General features: G+C 34.0%; 2 protein-coding genes and 1 long non-coding RNA gene across 4 annotated transcripts in view; 1 reads left to right on the plus strand and 2 right to left on the minus strand.

The window, feature by feature from the left end:
• LOC127969218 (60S ribosomal protein L38) overlaps positions 1-16,368 on the minus strand; it is a 607,983-nt gene that overhangs the window by 496,879 nt on the left and 94,736 nt on the right. The window lies entirely within an intron of this gene.
• Positions 1,041-5,992, minus strand: si:ch211-152f22.4 (E3 SUMO-protein ligase ZBED1). Its single transcript, XM_052571030.1, has 4 exons — positions 5,002-5,992; positions 4,710-4,796; positions 3,565-3,642; positions 1,041-3,470 (listed from the first exon to the last, which is right to left on the minus strand). The coding sequence occupies exons 1-4, from the start codon at positions 5,024-5,026 to the stop codon at positions 2,098-2,100; spliced, it is 1,563 nt and encodes a 520-aa protein (XP_052426990.1). The 5' UTR covers positions 5,027-5,992; the 3' UTR covers positions 1,041-2,097.
• Positions 7,327-15,379, plus strand: LOC127969219 (uncharacterized). 2 transcript variants are annotated; one of them, XR_008156238.1, is made up of 4 exons: positions 7,327-7,812; positions 10,452-10,587; positions 12,253-12,510; positions 13,335-15,379. It is a non-coding gene; the product is annotated as an uncharacterized LOC127969219 (long non-coding RNA). The 2 variants fall into 2 exon arrangements; XR_008156237.1 differs by having other exon boundaries at positions 12,297-12,510.

Below are 16,368 nucleotides of genomic sequence, written 5' to 3' on the forward strand. Positions count from 1 at the left end.
TCCCGGTCGATCTGCAACATTTCCTTTTCCAAGTATCCCCTCAGACCCTTAAGAAAATTCTCTGGCTGTTGAAAGTATCTCCCTTGATTCTCTTGATCCAGGTGTTTCATTTCGGCAATGACTGTTCTCTTAATGCGGGTGGAAGTCGTCTTCTCAGAGAGAGCAATGTCTTGGCATCTCAGGTCAAGAGCGGTACTAAATGTCAACCTGTCATTTTCTTTCTTTCTGCTCACTCAATAAGTCAATGTTAAATTAAATTAGCACTAGGCATATGGCCTCTGAGATTCTTTCTAGCATGTTTAGTGTAGAAAGCCATTTTTACCTTTGAACTGAGCCAGGTTATTGTAACTGCAGCTTTTTTGTGTGTGTGTGTGTGTGTGTGTGTGCCTTTTTGAGGTGACCTTGTGCTTCAACATTAGAAAAAATACTTTTTATATTTTCCAACATCAGCTCTTTCCGGTCACAAGACTCAAGCATCTCCTTGAAGACCAAATCCAAAGTTGGTGAAACTGGGTATGAGATCCCATCCTGCCTTTTTGATGTCTCTTTGTATCCCATCTTTATTTGTCACTACCACTTTAACCTTGCTCCCGATTCCCCATTTATCTGCTATTTTCAGAAATTGCCTAACAAAATGACTAGGCTTTTATTCTTCAGGTGGAGGTGTGGTTTCCAAAACATAGGATTGCTGAGTCCATGTTATCAGTCGGGACAGGGTTGTCATGTATGTTTTGTTTGCTGTGGTGATCCACACTACAGAAGACAATGAAACCCTATCTACACTTTCTAGAACTTTGTGCACAATTTGTATTGTTTTGGAAAACAATTGTTTCCAAGTATATCAGTAGGTGTTGGTGGATAATGGAACCTTTCACTCATAGACTTGTAGAGTATGGTGAGTGGAGGTAAATCTGAAATAACCATATCCAGTAAGGGGTTCCACTGATCACCCATAGAAGAAAAACAGCAACTAATTTTATACATTGCATATGTGTGTGGAAATGGGAAATGGAAAGCATTTTTTTTTTTTTTTATGTCTCATGATTTTTGCTCAAAATGCAATAAAAAAGTGTGTATGCCAGGATCTGTCATTTTTAGACAACACTTTTACATTTTACAAACTGGTATGGTCAATAGATTTATGGTTTTAGAACATTGCCTTAAACTTGTGCTCACAAGTACAAACTCGTCTGGTGTGCTATACCTGTGCATAATACAATTTAGTATTATTCTAACCATTATGAACCATTAACAGGATTTTGAAAGCAAAAGTATGCATGGTTTTATTTTAAATTTAAATACAGATGGTTTGATTTTAAGACAAATTTTAAATTTGTGATTTTAGTTTGCTCATTTGTTAACGGCCCATAAAGAGAACCCATAGAGAATTGTATTTTTCTCCGTTCATGTCCTCACTTCTTTCCGCCCTGTGCTGATCCTTCATTTAGGGTCTGTATCTTTGAACCTGTCTGGTCCTCCTTGTAGATATACTGTATACTTATGATATTCTTAGAATTTAACAGCTTATTTTTCCTGTAATTACTTACAGAAAATCAAACCAACCAAATGAAGACGTAATTTGCAACATATTCAACAAGTTTGTAAGCAAGTATTTAATAAAGAAAACTGTCCAACTTCCTAAAATGCCCTGGAATGAGTATCAAAACCATCCAGTTATGAAAGGAGCAAAATCTCTTGCTTCTGGCTTGGTTTAAATGTAGCTCCACCTTCCCTGCCTCACCTTATTTATTCTTCAGTTTCAGTTGCGTTTCTGTTAAAGTGTTTGTTTTTGTTTTTGTTTTTTTGCTATTGTCTCTCTGTTGGTCTTGCTCACTGTGTTTTTTTTTTTTTTATTTATTTATTTTTTTTTTTTATTAAGGTAGTCTACTATATTATTTGGTAACAATATTTTTTTTGTAAAGATTTTTTTTACATTTTAATTCATAGATTAATAAACAGATTTCAAAGACTTTTACAGGTGTGGATGTGGTGGCAGATATTTACATTTTGACATTTAAATTGTGAGCGTATTTGAAAAATGCACAGTGCTGAGCATCATTTCCATAAAGTATAGGTATAGTACATAATGTGTTTTCTTCATTTGTTGCTGTTCAGAAACAGGATCATGTTGACATTCTCTGGCTCCAGAAAGTTTCTCCTGTTGGCGAGCTGTGATTCCTGCAGCTGATGCACACGTTCCACTGGAATTGCAGTGGAGACCACTGTGAGGTACTTGCGGGCCACCGTCGCCAGTTTTTTAAACTCTTTATTGCTCTTCCAGAATTCAAGAGCGTTCGCTGAAATGTTTGTTGTTTTCCAGTACCTTTGAAAGACTGACTCTTGACTTTCAGTGTCACGACTGCAGTGCTCTGCAGATCCTCTGATCTGTTTCCTGATTTCTTCGGTGATATCTTCAATGCCAGACTCCTGCAGCACGCTGGTTTTGTATTGCGGGTCCAGTGCTGTGCTAACTCTAAATTGAAGGATTTTCTTGCTGCTGCCAATATGATAGTCACATATTTTTGACAGTTTCTTCGCTATTCCATTCCCCCCCATCCATTGTTTTCTCAACTCTTTCTGCAGTTTTTGCACAAGCGGTATGATTTTTGAGATTGGGCTGAACCCTTGACTTCCCGCTTCCTCTGTGACCTCCTTTAGAATATTCAGCACTGCCACAATGTTTTCCATTATTTTTCTTTCATTCTCACTCAGACAAAGATCATCCACTCGTCTGTCGACAAAAACGTTAAAGATGGCTGGCCACTGCAATAAGATGTTCTTCAGCATATGGAGAGTAGTAAGCCAATTTAGACCACTGGACTGAATCAGTTCACTTTGCCTGAGACTGAGAGAAGCACAGTACAGCTGGAGATTGTGTGAGGCTATGTCACTTTGGTGGAAAAACGCAACTATTTGCTGACATTTCCTCAGTAGAGATTCGCAGTCGGTTATCTGCATGGTTTCCCTGAAAACTTTATCCAAAGTATGAGCAAAACAAGGTATATAGGTCCATCTGCCTCCATTGATACGGGCCTTCTTTATGCCGTCAACATTTGAGACCACACTCTGAGTTTTTTCTGTGACGTTCCACTCGTTTGAAATTCTCAAAAGGTGCTCTGCTGCGTTCTCTGCTGTATGCTTGGTGAGTAAATGGGCTGTATCTAGCACATACGATGTCAGCTTCCAGTTTTCGGTGATGAAGTGACAGGACACTGTCAGGTAAAACACCTTCTCACTGGAGCTCCACAACTCCGCTGAGAGAGCGAGGTTACTTGCGTTATTGACTGCATTCTGGACTTCCACCCTCTTGTGTCTGTAAAGGTTCTGAAGTTCATTTCGGATGCATGAGGCACTTAACTGAACATCTAAAGAGGATTGTAGAGTCCTTGTGAGATAATGTCTTGTCACAGAACTTAAGGGCTGCAGATCCTTTATAATTATATTCAAAACTTTGTCATTTGAGCCATAACCTAATTAAAATCAAACACATTAAATTAGATATAAATTAGTCATACTTTAGATGTTTTCCTCATAGTAACTTCATAAAAGTTCATTACACCTCACCTCTGTTTGTTGGTAATTCTTGCTGATTATGGTTCTGTTGCGCTTGTAAATTAGGCTTACCATGTGACCATTTTGGCCCTGTATATGATGAATACAAACATATTTCTGTATTACCTTATGAGAAATCTGTATTATCTTATGATAATATATACACACACACACACACACACACATATACATACATATATATATAAAACACTGCTTATAGAAAAGTTAAATATGAAAGATTTTGCAGCTGTGCAATTTAACGGTTAATAAAAATGTGCGACGTTTATTTTGCAGTTCCTCTGTATAGCCGTTCTTTACGCAGTAAAACCACAAACACATAACCTTGCACATAACTAGAGCTTCGGCTAGGTGCTTTACCTGTGCATAATATAATTTAGGATTATACCATTATACTAACCATTATGAACCATTAGCACAGGATTCTTTAGAAGGTTTGAATTTAAGGCAAATTTGTGATTTAGTTTGCTCATTTGTTAACGCTCCATAAAGAGAACCAACCCATAGAGAATTGTATTTTTCTCCGTTCATGTCCTCACTTCTTTGTAAGCAAGTATTTAATAAAGAAAACTGTCCAATTTCCTAAAATTCCCTGGAATGAGTATCAAAACTATCCAGTTATGGAAGGAGCGACATCTCTTTATTCTGGCTTGGTTTAAATGTAGCTCCGCCTTCCCTGCCTATTTATTATTCAGTTTCGGTTGCGTTTCTGAGAAAGTGTTTTTTCTATTGTCTCTCTGTTGGTCTTGCACACAGTTTTTTTTTAAGGTAGTCTACTGTATTATTTGGTAATAATTTTAAGATTTTTTTTTAAAGATGTTTTTGAAGCTGAATTACATTTAAATCCATAGATTAATAAACAGATTTCACAGCCTCTAACAGGTGTGGATGTGGTGGCATCCGTGTCACAGATATTTACATTTTGACATTTAAATTGTGACCGTATTTGAAAAAAATAACAATAACAATAACAATGCTGAGCCACAAAAAAAACAAAAAAAAAAAAACAATAACACCACTAGAGCTCAGGTTAGGTAGTCTGTGTACCGATTTTTGGGTCTTTATGTCGAACATAATGGGAAGCCATGTGAGTGGTATAAGCTCAGAGCTGGACGGTGTAAGCAGTTCTGGGACCTTACCGTATATACGTTTATACGGAAGCGGCATGAACCTGTCCTTTTGAAAATCTCGTTGTCTTCTTCCTCTTCCTCTGTGGAAATCATTTGCTAGAGGTGACAACAAACATATGCACATGACACATTTTTGATATCCTATCTTTTATGTTTCACAAAAGCCAAAATGAATCCTTCTCATTCTACCAGCCACTTGATTTTTAAAACGTTGCCTTTAAATATATATAAAGTAAACTTACAATAACACAATTGCTATGAAGAAAGCAATAAAATAACAGACAACAAAAGAAATACTTACCGAAGTGTACTCTCCTTCTGCTCATGTCTCTGGATAATTTGGAGCAATACAGAGCTCAGATGTCACACAGTCTATGCTGAAGGGATGTTCAGCAGCTTAGGTTTCGTTTTCGTGCAGAAACATTTAAAAGTTAATTTGAATATGTGGTTGTGTAACCCACCACTGACGCACAGTCTAAGAGGGTGTGTTTGTGGTAAAACAAATGATGATATTTGATCAGGTTTTGTGGTTTGACGGTGTTACAATGCCTACAACGATACATGGATTTTTAAACAAGTTTTAATAGCGGTTGTCTGACATATCCACTGACATACGGGACACTCATGGGCTGAAGTGGCCTTTACTGGACAGATTTAGCACGTGAGCAAGTGTTTTAATCTTCGAGAGAGAGAGAAAGAAAAAACAACAACATTGTGAGAGTTTCTCTTTCAACGTCCAGCAGAGGGCACCAATGATCTTTCTTTCTTTTTTTGATGTCAACATTATCGCGAGCAGTGCAACTCTGAGTGACCTGTGGTTTTCGCTAATGAGAAAGAGACATTATCTTTAAGCTACTGCATGTTATACAATATTATACTAGGCTATAGGCCTATTAATATTATCTGCCTATTGTTTTATAGTAATTAAAGTAGTTAGCATTATTCCACGTTAATAAAACAGTCCAGTGTTATTTATTTTTTAATTTTTTTCACATGACCTCGTCAGACTAGATGTAGGCGGAAATCAGAAATAGATAATAATCAACATATATTCACAACATGTATGTCAAAACCGAGATGTTTATTGTAGCTGTAGGCCTACGTCTTGACACTTCTTGTCATCAATCTTGCGATTCCATTCAGTTGAATAACTTTGCTAATTGTTGAGCCTATGTAGTTTGGTGTATATAGGCTAATATTGTACGTATTTGTATAGCCTAATAATCTAAAAATACAAACAATTTGTACGTTAAACAATTTTACTTACCGCGTTAGGTCATGAAGCAGAAGCAGATTTAACACAGCTGCTTCATTGTTCAAGAGGGAAGTTATTATAGACAGTTTAGATCATTGGGACAGTGTCCCCTAGTGGTAATTCATTACCTGCAGACTTTCTGCAAAAAAATTTTTTTTAACTGTTTTTAAAGCATCCTTACAGTGGTTGTGTGCAACAAAGGCCCAGGTTTTTTTTTATTTTTATTTTTTTACCTTCATTGAAAAAGTATTTCATCTAATGTCTGCGAATGGTGAACATAACAGTGGTATGAATGGAAGTCATTGTTCTGTGACACAAAATATATGTAGGTCGAGTGTTGGGGTAGAGCTACATGCTCAGAGTTCAAGAAAATGCACGAAAACATGCAATCAGACATTTGAATCATCTTCAGACACGAACTCATGATGTTTTAGTGAGCAAAAGTCATTAACTGTAAAGAGCCTTTATATTTGCATTCCCATCTGCTCACTTAAGCATGGAAGTGTTCTCTGGTTATGTATTTTAGATTGAAGTCTTGATCTGTCTGTTCTGTTTATCTCAACTCTTTAAACAGTATATTGTATAAACAAAACATAATGAGATTCTCTGAAAGATAAAGAGATTCTGATAATGAAGCTATAAATCTGTGCTGTAAACTAGTTTTAATCATTTTAATTAATTTAAAAAAAGTAAATATATATATATATATATATATATATATATATATATATATATATATATATATATATATATATATATATATATATATATATATATGAGTGAAAAATAAAAAAGTGCATCGTGCGTGATACTTTTATTAAACATTCAAATAAAAATGTACAAAATATTGAAACTTTCTGAATTTTGGGACCCACTAATTTTATGCGTTTCCATTGCATCCAAAATAAAATGTTTTGTTTACATTAAATTTGTATTTATACTGTGATTATATATATATATATATACATATATATATATATATATATATATATATATATATATATATATATATATATATGTATGTATGTATGTATGTATGTATGTATGTATGTATGTATGTATATGTATATGTATATGTATGTATATATATATATATATATATATATATATATATATATATAAACACACACAGTATATATTACATATATTATTTATTTAAATATTTATATATAATATAACACACAGTATATATTATGAAAATATTTACATATACATTTATGTATTTATATTATATATAAATATATTTAATATATAAAAAAACATTTTTCTTAAATAAAAACATGCGTGTGTTTGTATTTATATACTGTATATACTAAATTAATATACAGATATATTATGTAAACAAAAACTTTTATTACAGATGCGATTTAAAGGTGATTATTTGTATGACAGGATAAATGTTATTCTATTCTCCAGTATTTCTTTCATAGTAGAAAGGTCTAATATATATATTGACATTTTCACTGAATATAGGCAGTCATTACTCTGTTCTACTCGGGGCATCCAGAAGCCTCTTGATCTGTATACATCCTGAATGTTGCTTTGAGAGAAAAGCTTATTTTTGCAACATTTCTCTTTTTGTTTTCTCCTGTCAGCATTGAGACGTGTGCACCACCCCTTGACACGTTCCGGCCCTGACCCCTGCCGGGTGGAGCAGGGTGAACTTCCTTCCTGTGGAGACCCACGAAGGTTCTACGAAACAACAGTTCTTTCCTGGGATGCCAGTGTTGCCAGGATATGAGTGGATATAGTAAACAGAGCTGTTCATACAGTTTGTAGCCTCGTGAGCAGGAAATGGAGATGAACACGGATACAGCAGCACTTAATCACCAGCATTACTCTTACCTCACCAGATTTGTATGTATGAGGACTTGAGTTACTTATAATTTGTTTATAAGAGGGCGGTACACAGACCACAACCTTCAGATTGGACGTTGTCCATGCTGTTGGCAGTTGCAATTATTATAAATAAAAAGTTAAGCTGATGCAATGTAAAATAATTTCTCTTTTCCCAGGTGAATGTAAAGAAATGACACCAAAATGTGTAAACACTGTGGTTTGCAGCGCTTTTGGCATTGCTCTATTTGTTGAAGCAGCCCCTGAGAATTTGAGCGGAATTTTTGTGCATTTATTGAGGGTAATAAAGACCCATGTGGCTTTATAACCCCGTGCATCTCCATTGTACTGTTAAGTTATGATGTGCTCATTGAGGACCAGTAGCAAGCTTGAACTAGTGCCAAGAACTACGCTGCAGTTCTGTTTGCTAGGACACATCCTGCTTTTACTGTCTCAACAATATTTTCTTTCCTTTATGATGTCCTACACGGGCTGAAAGATTTATATTCATGCATTTGACGGTTGTTTTTATCCAAAGCAACAGAAGTTGCATTCATTGTATACATTTTATAATTTCAAGCATTCACTGAAAATCAAAACCATGGCTGTGGCATTGCAATATTGCATGCTCTATTGTTTGAACCCTGGAATGCATCTGGCTGTCATTCAAAATATATGAAAGGCTTTTGTCACTTTGCATGTACTTACACACCTTGTGTGGTCTTCGGTCATTTCTGACCGGAGAATTTTACATTTGGATTTTTTGTTTTATTTATTTATTTATTTTAAATCGTAGCTTCACCAGAATGGTATGAAACTTTCATGGCACTTGATATGTGAAATAAAAAAAAATATATATAAATAAAAAATTATAAATAATAACTGTGGGCATGATTTGAAAAGCTAAGTGTTAGTAAAAAAAAAAAAAAAAAAAAAATTATATTTATATATATATATATATATATATATATATATATATATATATATATATATATATATATATATATATATATATATATATATAGCCACACTCATGGCTCGGTCAAAAATGACCGACCAAAGGATATTAATGGCAAATGAAAAAAAAAAAAAAAAAAAAAAAGTGTACAATTTTATGTGTACAATCTACAGAATCCCCACAATGCAGAAAAAAATTGCACCACAATGAAGGAGTGAAACTATATAACATCTAGAGTGCAAAATCAACACACACGCAGACACACACTCACACTATACATACCTATGAACTGGTGTGAATGTAACACTGCAACTATGTAAAATAAAATCAATAATTCGACTACAATTCAGTAACAAAAGTGGACAGCATCAAGGGTTACACTAAAATTTCAAGAGTGAAAACAGATGCATCCACTCACACACACTTACTAACACACACTCACAGACACACACATACACAATTTTACATACTCACATTAATTTGTATTGCTATAACCATATAGCCAAAATGAGTTAAAATCAGATCAGACCCAGAAGGATTAAGGTCCGATAAAGCATTCCTGTTCATTTTTTGTTACATTTTTATAGAATTTTAACAAAGTGCTTTCTGTGTTCAGGTTTCAATGTAGTTATAATAAGGCATAAAAAAATATATTTAAAAAAATACTACACTTCATATTAACATTTATATCAACAAAAAATATAAACCTTGACAAAAAGTAGTCTTTGAGAATGCCTTAATATGCATTTAAATCCGCAACCTAATAAATAAACAATTATGTATAAAAACATCTATGGAATTCACAAGCCTCTCTATAGAGTTCTGTACAGGAATCCAGTGGTTACACCCTGAAATTACAAGAGGTGCTATTCTGTCTCCAGAAATTGGATTGTAAAGCCCTAGTTTCCATCATTTAATCTGAAATCCTGAATTAATTGAAAAATATTTGTTTAAAATTAGAAAAATGATTTGATGTACTATTTTCAAAGGGAAAAATTGATCATAATTATTGCATAAATGTTAATTAGTACCATGAAATTCTCTCAAAAAACAAATGAAGAAAAAAAAACATATATATATATATATATATATATATATATATATATATATATATATATATATATATATATATATATATATATATATATATATATATATTTAAAGAAAAAAAGTTACATTGTCAGGTGTTCAGTCACTTTTGACCGTGAAAACCATGAGTGTGACAAATTAAGAATGCTTATCATATACCTTTTTAGCTTTCTTTGTGTAAATAATAAATGGTAAATGTTAGAAGTGCATTTTGTTTAGTTTCATTTTGCTTTGCTTTGCTCTTTTGTTTATTGTTTGTTTTATTTTGTTTGAATAGTTTTGTTTTGCTTTTTGTTTTTATTTTGTTTTGCTTTGCTTTTAAGTGCTTTGTTGTTTGTTTGTTTTGTTTTAATTCATTCTTTCTTTTCTCCTTGTTTTATTTTTCTCTTCTCTGTTCTGTTTTTTTTTTTTTTTTTTTTGCTTTGCCTTGCCTTGCTTTAGTTTATTAAATTATTATTAGCCTGTTAGTATTTACATTTTTTTGTTTTGTTTTGCTTTGCTATGCTTTTCTTTTGTCTCTCACAACCCATTTGACCCATTTTTTCTCTTCTATCTCTATCTTTACTCTGCTACGATTTGCCCTTAACATTTGCACTGTATACCTGACTGACAGCAGGAGGAGACACTGGCTGACTGATGTGCCACTCACTCCATCTTCAAGCAAACATAAGGCTCACCTACAGGGTTCCACTGCAGATTTTGGCCTGCTGGTTGTTGGGGTGGTTGTCATGGGTGGAGTCAAACATCTGGTGAGTAAAATGTTTACTACAGATTTGAGTTACTTGCATTTTTTCCTTAAAGGCATAGACCACCCCTAAATGAAAATGACGTCATTGTATATTCCCCCTAATGTCGTTCCAAAACTGTATGAATTCTTCTGTCAAACATAAAATAAGATATTGTGAGAAATTCTGACAGTTATGGTTCTTTAAGTGTGTGTGTGTGTGTGTGTGTGTGTTACCTCTTGATTCGTCTATATAAGCATCATTTATTTCAGGAGCGATAAGACTTTCTGCCATGTGCTTGGAGTTGCCCTTCCATCCACTTTTTATAACCTGATCTTACAGTGACTTGTATGAGATTAAACGCCAAGTCCAGGCTTGCAGGACACGGGTCAGGTGAAATTGTTTTGCAGACGAGTAGGCTTATATTTCTTTAGCACTATAAATACACACACATACACACACGCAGAGTCCACCAACACTGATACTCAGAACGTTCACACACATAATATACTGTAGATATCAACCATACTGCTCACCACACTCTCTCAGGCATGAGATGGGAGGTCGCAGTGTGAATTTAGGCCTTGTCTAGTGGGTGTATTTATAAGTGGTGAAACCCGCCTAGTCCTGCGTGCCGCGGATGCCATGGGTGTTACCAGAGCAGCCACCAAAGGCCACATACATTCCCAAAGCCTCAGGCATTAAAGAAACAGAACAGCCATCCATGTCTTGTGTTTATTTCTACTGCGCCAATGTTAATTTAGTTTTCATGTATGTTTTTTTTCTGCTATGCAGTACCGTTTCAGCCTTTAGACTGTGCGGTAATTTAAGGAACTATTTCTGTAAAAGGTTTTCAAGGTCTAATATAAAAACAGAGATATGCTCTGGTCAAGTTCTGGCACTTAAACGTTAATTTTAAATAGATTTCTTACAAAAATGGATAGAAAGTGAACAGGAGGTAACCAAACAGATATAAGACAGACAGAATGTATGTATATGTATATGTACAGTTCAAGAGGTTTTTTTTTTTTTTTTTTTTTTTTTGTTTGTTTTTTTTAACCGAAGTGTCTTGTGCTTATTAAGGCTTTATTTATTTATTTATTTGAATAAAAAAAAAAAAATACAGAATAAACCCTGTTATTTTGTGAATTATTATTGCATTTAAATCAATTTATATCAGTTTCCATTTTAATATACTTTAAAAGATAATTTATTCCTGTAATGCGAAGCTGAATTTTCAGCATCATTACTCCAGCCTTCAGTGTCACGTGATACTTCAGAAATCATTCTAATATGCTGTTAATCTCGTCATATTCAAATTATTTAGAAAAAGGGGAATTAAATAAACACTGGAAGAGTTTTAAATAAATATTAATAAATATGAATTAATAGATATTTTATTTTAGAAGTTTAGCTTTATATAGTTTATAGTTTAGCTTAGTATTTATAACCCATATATGACATGTTTTTTGCAGGTGGCTGAAAGTATAAATATTGTTTACAACTAAATTCTGAAGTCTTCTTTTTTTTCTTCTTCTTCATATCTTTGTTGAAAAAGTGTAGAAGTACTAACAGACAGCATATTGTGACCAAGTTACACACTGTGTCTTCTTTCTCTCTCGAACAGAATGTTTTTCCATTAAGTTTTCTATCTCAAATAAAAGCGGCATTCATTTTGGTTATTTTTAGGGCCAATATCCATCCTGAAACATCATTCCTGTATTTCTGCATAGGACAACAGAGGATCGGAAAACCTGAGAACACTCTTGAAATGGCAACAGGAAACAAGGAGAAATGAAGTGAGCTCCGTGCCAGAGGCTCTTTAGAGATCCAAGAGTCCCATCAGCAGTAGCGCAGAAGAGTCCATAAACCCAGCGGTCTCCACTCAAGTTTCCATCTGCTAAATTCTAGTCTAGTTAAATAAGAGGCGGAATCTTTTTCCAGCAGGTACATTTATCACTTGACATTTCCTCTTGTGAAATGGTCGTAGCAGAACATTACAGCAGCATATGCTGAGCATGCAAGAGTTTATCAGGAGCAAAATGGGCTCAGTATTTTGTGCAGAAGTACACTGTTAAAAAATGTTTTTAAGATAAATTAACTGAGTCTGATGACCAAGATCAATCATTTTGATTCATCCATCAGTTTGCATAAATAAAGGGTACATTAAAAATAAACATCAAATAGGAGTCAAGGCATTTAAAAGCAGGAATTTTAAATACATTTTACTTTTACTTTTTAAAAATTTGTTCATGTAATAGTCAGTTTTATAGAAAAAAAATTATAAAATAAAATAAATAATTTAAGTAATTTTGTAAAACTTTTTCATCCCTAAAGGTTAATTTAAATTGTATATATATAAAAAAAAAAATATATATATATATACATATATATATATATATATATATATATATATATATATATATATATATATATATGTGTGTGTGTGTGTGTGTGTGTGTGTGTGTGTGTGTGTGTGTGTGTGTGCGTGCGTGTGTGTGTGTGTGTGTGTGTGAATAAAAACTATTTTTATCAACATAACTCCAAATTCATCATTAAACTGCAATATTGCTTTTATGTGCGTAAGTCTATTACTTGAGTGACTCATGTGATTCACTTATTTAAATAATATTATGATGTACTTGAAGCAACTCATTGTTTTTTTGTTTTTTTTGTTTTAGTTTTTTTGATGAGTGGATGAAGTATGGAATGTGTTAGTAAAATGTGTCCCTTCATAAGATTTTGCTTCTTCTTTTTTTCCTGCTGCGCAGAGTCCACTATTACTGTACTGAGATCAGTGGGACAGCTGGACAAGAGAACTGGCTTCAACATCCATGACCTTCAGAGAGGTCAGCCCACATCCACATGCTCTTTGGCACAGGAAGCAGTTTGAGATTTCATTTGATTTTACTGGCACTTGAAATAGCAGGCGATTTGAAAAAAGGTGTGGCAATACCAAAGCTGCTATTTTTCACATTATATAATGGCAGCTGAAATCAATGGAAAGTGTTTTGCAGGAATCAGATTATGTGTATGAAATGGAATTACATTATGAAACTGTTTCCCTATTTAAATAAGCTAAGAGGCTTGTAAGCTGAAAGCAATATGACCATTTCTCTCTCTTTCTCTCTCACTTCAGTGTTTGTTTATGCTGAAGAAACAGAGAGCTGAGAGTGCATAACTGCTCTGCAAATCAGGAAATTATATATTAAAAGGTTACATATACTGAAAATATCTCACCCAGTGCAATGTTTGTTTGAAATCTGTTTGATGCTAATTAAACACAAAGGCCATTTTATTGTTTTAGACTGTTTTATATGTGAAACATGCTGCTCATGCATGTTAGTTAACAGTGCCAGGGTTAAGTAAGTAATACGAGTAGTGTATAGCATTATTAAAAGGATATTTCACCAAAAAAAAAAGAAAAAAAAATCCACCCACATATTTGATTTGAACTGCAGACAGTGTTTGATCTGTGCATTTATCTGTCAATTTTGTGGATTTAAGACTTGTACAAGCACACAGATTTTCACTTTACTTTTTCACGTTTAATAATGGCCTGGAGTTGTGTAAATTGCTTGTGGATTATTGTGATGTTTTTATTCATCATTCTGATGGCACCCATTCACTACAGAGGATCTATTGGTGAGCAAGTAATGCAATGGTAAATTTCTCTAAATCTGTTCAAATGAAGAAACACTCATCTGCCACTTGGATCACACGAGGCTGATCATAAAATGTTATCATATAAAAGATCAGAGGCAATTTGACTTTTATACTTTCTCTGTTTCTCTACAAGGTTTCTCTTTCCTCGTGTCTCAGAGAACCAGAGGACAAACTCTGTTCTGTCAAACTCATTCTGCTCCATCTCCTTCAGTCTAGGACAATGAGAACGTCTCTACCAAGATCCTAAATCACTGACAAACAAAGCATTGCACTGGTGTGACAGAAAAGTGATAACAGGCCAGCTGTATCCGCTGCTGGTGTGGGACTGCTCGAGTTTGATGCACATCATTCAACTTGTCTCTTTTGGTTTTCTTTCAAAGGCCTCTTTCTTGTCCTTATTCCCTCTCTCTTTATTGACAAGCTAGAACAGAACTGTCATTTTTGGTGTCCCGCATCTAATTTCAAGGCAGTGGATGTGCACACATAGACAGAGTTTCACCGAGATGGATGTAGGATGATGGTATGATATCAATGTTTGCGGTAGGAGGATGAGTGGGAAGAAAATATGACTGCCCTGTTGATTTTTTTATTTTTTTGCCAAGTTGTTGGTTGAAGCTGAGTGGACAGAGTTTAGACGGGGCTGGTGCTGTCCGTTGAACTGTGAGCACTCAAACATAGAGAAAGCATGAAAGAGATGGTTTAACATTGAAGATTGTATCACTTTTATTCCTGTTTTGTGGGTGGAATTCCATCTCTGAACTAGAAGTATAAACAGCTAATTTCCGATACTGTGCTCCTCAGTTCATCAGCTTCATCACGCCTCGCTGATGTCTGAGTAATGGGTGAGGACAGAGTTCATCTGAGGTTTCGGAGAACTCACACCACACTGATATATTCTGCAGTGTGTTCATCTGGACACGGCAGCCGCGTGAAACGGCAAAATATTTCCCTTTAGCCATACAGTCTACATTTTGAAGTTTTATTGTTGACTCCTAATGGAAATTATAGATTTTTTACAACAACTGAAATCTATTTTACAATGTTGATGATATATTTTTTTTTCCCCCTCACCACCTTCAGAAAGTTCTGACTTCTAGATAAATTACAGTTTGTGATTATGAGTTTGATTACTGATTAGGATTTTATATTATTAACCTGTATTTTAAATTTAAATATAATTGCATTATGTTCTAAATATTGTAATTTTTTTTTATATAAAAATATGTATTATACATAATTTGGCAAATTAGTAACAAAAGCAATTTTTGAAATGAATGTATTGTAAAAAAAAAAATATAATAATAAAAAAAGTAATAATTAACAATTTAAATTAAATACAACTATTTTTTTAATTAAATGCTATATGTGTGTGTAAATAAATTGTCTTTTTTGGGGTGAACTGTTCCTTTACAAAGACACTACAGTACATTTTATCTTTATATATATATATATATATATATATATAGAGAGAGAGAGAGAGAGAGAGAGAGAGAGAGAGAGAGTCACACTGAAGGCATCAGGGGTTATTTGACCAAGAGTGATGGGGTGCTGCGCCAGATGACCTGGCCTCCACAGTCACCGGACCTGAACCCAATCGAGATGGTTTAGGGGTGAGCTGGACCGCAGACAGAAGGCAAAAGGGCCAACAAGTGCTAAGCAATGGAAGACCATTTCAGGTGACTACCTCTTGAAGCTCATCAAGAGAATGCCAAGAGTGTGCAAAGCAGTAATCAAAGCAAAAGAAGAACCTAGAATATGACATTTTCAGTTGTTTCACATTTTTTTGTTATGTATATAATTCCATATATAATTCCACGTGTGTTAATTCATAGTTTTGATGCCTTCAGTGTGATTCTACAATTTTCATAGTCATGAAAATAAAGAAAACTCTTTGAATGAGAAGGTGTGTCCAAACTTTTGGTCTTTACTGTATATATATATATTTAGATAAAATGTATGATAGGTAAAAATTGATAGCCTGAATGCACTATAAGTTGCTTTGGATAAAAGCGTCTGCTAAATGCATAAATGTAATTTAATTTTAATTGAATACTGACTTTAATGCTGTATTAGTGTTTGGTGCTGCACTTGACATGTGGTACTCTGCCTGTGAGAGCATTATTGGAGATGACAGGGTGT

The sequence above is a fragment of the Carassius gibelio genome, chromosome B12, assembly GCF_023724105.1.
Source record: "Carassius gibelio isolate Cgi1373 ecotype wild population from Czech Republic chromosome B12, carGib1.2-hapl.c, whole genome shotgun sequence".
NCBI lineage: Eukaryota > Metazoa > Chordata > Actinopteri > Cypriniformes > Cyprinidae > Carassius > Carassius gibelio.

Bases quoted from the DNA above. Each gene is read 5' to 3' on its own strand.
- si:ch211-152f22.4 (XM_052571030.1), bottom strand. From the start codon at position 5,026: ATGAGCAGAAGGAGAGTACACTTCG. The intron at 4,797-5,001 runs GTAAGTATTTCT...TGTCACCTCTAG, and splicing joins CAGAAGGAGAGTACACTTCG to CAAATGATTTCCACAGAGGA. The intron at 3,643-4,709 runs GTAAGGTCCCAG...CATCATATACAG, and splicing joins TCCGTATAAACGTATATACG to GGCCAAAATGGTCACATGGT.